General features: G+C 33.2%; 1 protein-coding gene across 3 annotated transcripts in view; it reads right to left on the bottom strand.

Annotated features, from left to right (window-relative positions):
• The window catches only part of LOC106465050 (DNA polymerase zeta catalytic subunit-like), a 200582-nt gene that overhangs the window by 9571 nt on the left and 184094 nt on the right, over positions 1-6917 (bottom strand). For all 3 annotated transcript variants that reach the window (XM_022392860.1, XM_022392861.1, XM_022392859.1), the window contains exon 30: positions 3378-3606. In XM_022392860.1, the coding sequence (XP_022248568.1) occupies positions 3378-3606 (229 nt within the window). The remainder of the gene's footprint in view (positions 1-3377; positions 3607-6917) is intronic.

The raw sequence follows: 6917 nt of genomic DNA, 5'->3' as shown, positions 1-6917 counted from the left end.
CTGTCTCCAAGCGTTATTAGTCTCAAAGTGGGTTCCTCGTCATCAAATTTGAATCCTTTCCTGCGTTTTGCATATAATAATTTTTACTGTTGAGTTTACTAGAAAGAACAAAAACTAATCACTTCATTTTTTCCATGGTAGATTGCTAAGTGATCACTAATGTGGACAACTCAATGTGCAATATTCCAACTTTTACTGGAAATATAATCTGAAATTGAGCGCGATATGCCTTCATCAGTAACTCTGTACCATATTTTTAATGAACTGGTAAGGCGGATGTATATTTTTAGTTTCTGTTTGACACCTATACATGGCTTGATTTTCTAATTGTTTTGGTAAATTTTTTTCTGTCAGGTAAGACATCTGGTCTCCTAAAACAATGTCAATATTGTTGCAATCGTAGTTTACAAACTTTCTTGAGCAACTGTAAAACTTGATATTAATGTCTTCAAGCAAAACAAAATTACTTCTCAGTACTTTTAAAAGCATTTTTTACATGATCATGCACAAAGGCACACTTAAGGTCTTCAGTGTTTTTTATATTTGTATAGGTGACATTTCTTTATTGTTTGATAAATGGAAAGCACTACTGCAATTCTTTACATATAATTTGCTGCTTTATATAACAAAGTTATCTCCAAAGACTACTCGAAACACCAATACCGACATTTTACAATCATATGAAATCATAATAATCTAAAAACTCACATTTTAAGATTTAAAATCAACTCTGATAAAAAAAAACATCAAAATATTTACAGCAACAGTGACAAATATTCCCTTTGATTTTATTATGAACATAAACAGTTTTGTGATATTCATAATTTTGTTGACTCTTATGTGAAAAGTAACAGTACGTAAGAGGAAAGGATATATATAAAAAAGAAAAAGAGAAATAATGCTTAATTCTGGCAGCTACTTTTGCTGATCAAACAAGTACAATAACTACTACTAGTGACTCAGATAATTTCTAAACCAACCTAAACTGGTTGTATATTTTTAAAAATTATTTTAACTTGAAGTTTCTCTGGAAGCTATGTTAATTTGGGAAGTTAGACACCACAGACCATGCAGTTTGCTCTCTGGATTATTCTGTGGAAAGATAGATACTATAGACCATCCATATTGCTATCTGGGTCATTCTGTGGGAAGACAAACACTACAGATCATGCAGATTGCTGACTGGATTATTCTGTGGAAAGATAGATACTATAGACCATCCATATTGCTATCTGGGTCATTCTGTGGGAAGAAAAACACTACAGATCATGCAGATTGCTAACTAAATTATTCTGTGGAAGATAGATACTACAGACCATGTAGTTTGCTAACTGGATTATTCTGTGGAAAAATAGACACTATAGACCATCCATATTGCTAACTGGGTCATTCTGTGGGAAGACAAACACTACAGATCATGCAGATTGCTGACTGGATTATTCTGTGGAAAGATAGATACTATAGACCATCCATATTGCTATCTGGGTCATTCTGTGGGAAGAAAAACACTACAGATCATGCAGATTGCTAACTAAATTATTCTGTGGAAGATAGATACTACAGACCATGTAGTTTGCTAACTGGATTATTCTGTGGAAAAATAGACACTACATATCATGCAGATTGCTATCTGGGTCATTCTGTGGGAAGACAAACACTACAGATCATGCAGATTGCTAACTGGATTATTCTGTGGAAAAATAGATACTATAGACCATCCATATTGCTATCTGGGTCATTCTGTGGGAAGACAAACACTACAGATCATGCAGATTGCTAACTGGATTATTCTGTGGAAGTTAGACACCACAGACCATGCAGTTTGCTAACTGGATTATTCTGTGGAAAAATAGACACTATAGACCATCCATATTGCTATCTGGGTCATTCTGTGGGAAGAAAAATACTACAGATCATGCAGATTGCTAACTGGATTATTCTAATGATCAAGGTCCTTATGATTAGTACAGATATTGATATTTAAAAATAAATCAAAATGTTTCATGACTTTAAAGACTCTTTGGATTACTACTTAAACAGAAACTGGAAGCTAATTGAATATAGACTTTTAAATAAAATGAATGTCAAGCAAAAAAATTCATTACTTTACACAATCTGAACATCAGAGAATATACTTAGGTATAAATCAGACGGTGTATGCTAGTATGTCCATCACTGTATGAATGTGACTTTGGGTGTTCATCCATATATGTTGATGTTCCCATCAGAAAAGATATGTAAGTGCATCCATCAGTGTATGTAGGTGTGTTTATCAGTATATGTAGGTGTGTTTATCAGTGTATGTAGGTGTGACCATCAGTGTATGTAGGGGTGTCCATCAGTGTATGTAGATGTGTTCATCAGTGTATGTAGGGATGTCCATCAGTGTATGTAGATGTGTTCATCAGTGTATGTAGGGGTGTTTATCAGTATATGTAAGGTGTGACCATCAGTGTATGTAGGTGTGTTTATCAGTATATGTAAGGTGTGTTTATCAGTATATGTAGGTGTGACCATCAGTGTATGTAGGGGTATCCATCAGTGTATGTAGATGTGTTTATCAATATATGTAGGTGTGTTTATCAGTGTATGTAGGTGTGTTCATCAGTGTATGTAGGTGTGACCATCAGTGTATGTAGATGTGTTTATCAGTATATGTAGGTGTGTTTATCAGTGTACGTAGGTGTGACCATCAGTGTATGTAGGGGTATCCATCAGTGTATGTAGATGTGTTCATCAGTGTATGTAGGGGTGTTTATCAGTATATGTAAGGTGTGACCATCAGTGTATGTAGGTGTGTTTATCAGTATATGTAAGGTGTGACCATCAGTGTATGTAGGGGTGTCCATTAGTGTATGTAGGGGTGTTCATCAGTGTATGTAGGTGTGTTTATCAGTATATGTAAGGTGTGTTTATTAGTGTATGTAAGGTGTGTTTATCAGTGTATGTAAGTGTGACCATCAGTGTATGTAGGGGTGACCATCAGTGTATGTAGGGGTGTCCATCAGTGTATGTAGATGTGTTCGTCAGTGTATGTAGGGGTGTTTATCAGTGTATGTAGTTGTATCCATCAGTGTATGAAGGTGTGTACACCAGACAGTGTATATAGGTGCAAAATAATTATATAATGCTTTGTTGACTTTTTTTTAGGTCAGTACAACATCATGCATGCAGTACTAGTTATGGTCTTAATGTCAAACATCACAGATAACCTTTACTGCTGATTATAAATTACTAACTTTACAATTCTACCAAATACAGCATTAAACACTGACATATAATTCTATAAAAGTATCTATATGGTGTTTCTGTCTAGTATACAAAACATTTCAAATGGCAGTAGAGGAATATAAAATGACTTAAATCCACAAGTTCACCTTTTCCAAGTGCGATACTGCTCTTTCCATTTTTCTTATCTTGTCATTCAGTATGAAAACTGAAGACTGGGCATTATTTCTGCATTTAATGCATAATCCTAGTGTTGTTTCTTCTTCACAAACAGGACAAGCTAATGTTGTAAAATACTGTGAAAGAGTCCCCTTCTTATGATGAGGATGGAACTCGGATGACAGAACTGTTTTATTTGTACGAGGCATTTCACTGTACCTGAAAGATATTCATGTTTATATACTAAAAAAATTCCACAACACTCAAATATAATTCATATTTGCAAATTCATTATTCTAAAACTTAAAATTTTGGAACATATAGAAAAGATTGTCTTTAATTTTGTTTTTGTTTTTGGAATTTCGCGCAAAGCTACACGAGGGCTATCTGCGCTAGCCGTCCCTAATTTAGCAGTGTAAGACTAGAGGGAAGGCAGCTAGTCATCACCACCCACCGCCAACTCTTGGGCTACTCTTTTACCAACGAATAGTGGGATTGACCGTCACATTATAACACCCCCATGGCTGAAAGGGCGAGCATGTTTGGTGTGACGGGGATTCGAACCCGCGACCCTCAGATTGTGAGTCAAGCGCCTTATCCACCTGGCCATGCCGGGCAATTGTCTTTGAAGGATATACATAATCTAACCTATATAAAAGCCAGCGTGTGTCACATCATGCTTGATTTCTCGAAATAGAAGGAGTCATAAAAGCTAAAATGCATTTATTCAGATAGAATAGTTTGATTACTGTCTGACCATTAAGATTTTAGTGATGAGGGAGCAAGTGGGCCAGGAAACCTTACAAGTGTAGTGAGTGTTAGTATAATAAGCCTAAAGTAAAGACGTAGTGTGGGATCACCTAGCCTAGAGTCAAGTGCATAAAATTTATCATGAAAGTGAAAATATCGATTCAGTTTTAAATTTGAATTGTTTCTGAATTAAGCTATTTTCTGTCATATCACCAATGTTTTTAATAAAAAATAAATCTTTTTAATCAATGGAGACTCTAAGTTAAGAAATCAGCAAATGCATTTCCAGTATTGTTGTCCATACATTTCATTGTATACTTTCAGTACATAGATTAACAACAATATTCGACAAAATATGAACCCATCACTCTGCTTCTAGATTAGATGCTTTTTCTAAAGAAGCAAAAGTAAGATTGCATTGCATTTATTCAGTAGCATAGTCTTTAAGTTTCAACTAATCATTTCTGACAAACTTGCAGGACAGTTTACTCTTTGTTAAAAGATGTTCAGGTAAATCAGTACTTTGTATAGTGTTTCATCTGATTTGAAAAGCTCAGAAGAGTTTTTAATTCAAATAAAAAATGATGTAATTATGTGATGGTCTTTTGTGACATGAATAACTAGAAAGCAAAACTTTATTAATTAATTATTTATTAGTTGTATTTTCAAGAATAAACCTATTTAAAAAAAAAATCATAAAATACAAACTGAAATTACAAAGTATGCATCATATATTCAATATGTCCTTCAAAATATTTACTGTGTTCACAAGATGTGTACAGAAAAATTGTGATTGAAACAGTGAATGACATACTTCATTCTGATGTCCAATGTGTTTATCTATGCTGTGCTAAGGCACAGGAAACAGTTTTAAACAACCAAAACGAAGTAAAAGACAATAATGTGTGATAATCACATGTCAAACATTTATGCTTATTGAAAAAGTAGTCAACTTGAAATAATTAATGTTATAGACACGTATGAGGTATATAAAGTGCTAAAGGAAAATAGTGTATAGAGGTAATAATGTTAAAAAGCAAATAAAAGAAACTGTATTTGGCAAAAGATAAATTAAAATGAACTTTAATGAGAATCTGTGTACAATTATCAGGCAACAGGAGAAGTCCTCTATACACAAGGTAACACAGGACACAATACAGCTATCCCATTGGACCCTGTTATAGAAGCAACATCTAAAGCTGAATATATTTAGAGAAAAATAAAAAATTTGTAGTCATGAAGTATGTTGTATAAGAGGTTGGTATATGTAGTATTTGTTTACCACAGCTTTTACCTTGTTCTATGTCAAAATGAATATCACATTCTTAATAGCAGTGATGTAGTGCTAACTTTTACAGTGCCAGAGTCTTGCCCTGCCAAAATTTGTCAGACGTGTAATGTCACTGTGAGGGTAAAGATCTCATATTGAAAACCTAATTTTCATTTTGTGAGTTCATTTTAAATAAAAAAAATACAAGCAGCACTGGTTATTGAAGAATATTTACATTAGTACTAAAACACACAACTCAACTTCCTTTAAATTAAGCAGTAAGAGAAAAATATTACAAGAGGATACCATACAAAAAATCACTAACATTAAAATGCATTTCTTATTAATGTACTATATTTTTAATCACACTATAATATTAACAACTTTGACTTTTATAATGCTTTGCACACCTCCTGTCCTGCCAACATGAATAACCAAACAAACAGTGACTTTTGTTGTATATTATGTAGATAATAAGCCATTTGAAAATGTGTATGTTTTGAACACACACAGCTTAATTGTAAAATGAATTTTATTAAGTGTCTTAACACGTATTATAAGACAAAAACATTTCATCATTTCACAGGAACTAATAAACAAGATCACACGATGGATAATATTTTCCAACAAATGTTATCATAATTTCACTAAGCTTAAAAATTAGGGTAATGTCCAACTGAGATAACTAATATGGTAGCTCAGGCAGTGATATGAATAAACAATATAAAATAGATTGATATTCTTTTGTTCATACATTTACACGTGAAAGCCACACATAACTTTCTCTAGTTACGAAACACTAACTGGAAATGAACAATTTTATTTGATGGACAACCAGTTCTGGTAAATCTAAGATGGGTTCTTGTCAAGATTTCTAAATTCATTCAACCAGATTTAAATATCAGTCTTTTATCTAAAATTTTGTATGATATCATTAAAATCACTTTTATAATTCTGTTATAACATTGAAGATTTATATAAACATGATTTACCTAAAATGAACTGATTATATACATATATTTGCTCTGGTTGGATGCCATTACATACTTCAATGATTTTTGTTGAATTGGACTGCAACATTATAGAGAATAAAGTGATAGTGGTATTGTTAAAAGATCTGATAGAATAAATAAACTGGCAGAGAGCAGGTAGGTGCTGACTTTATGAAGAGATGAAAGCATCCAGTGGAACTCTCTCTGATGGAGCTTTAATTATAAAAGTATAATTTCTTCTGATACATATACATAAGTGCTATGTGATGTGGATGACTCATTTTGAAAGAGCCAACTTATAATATTAAACTGGATATCTGTAGTTTGACAGATAGCTATAATGGAGAATTAATTAATATTTACTTCTGAAGTTTTTGTACTATAATCAATCACTCAAAAGTTTGATCTCAGTTTATATCAGATGCTTGACTGTCTTAAGCCTGTACTGCCCCCCAGTAGCACAGCGGTATGTCTGTGGACTTACAACGCTAGAATCCGGGTTTCGATACCCGTGGTGG

This window comes from Limulus polyphemus, unplaced genomic scaffold (assembly GCF_000517525.1).
Source record: "Limulus polyphemus unplaced genomic scaffold, Limulus_polyphemus-2.1.2 Scaffold1818, whole genome shotgun sequence".
NCBI lineage: Eukaryota > Metazoa > Arthropoda > Merostomata > Xiphosura > Limulidae > Limulus > Limulus polyphemus.
Note: the sequence above shows the minus strand (reverse complement) of the source record. Positions and strands in the feature narration are given on the sequence as shown.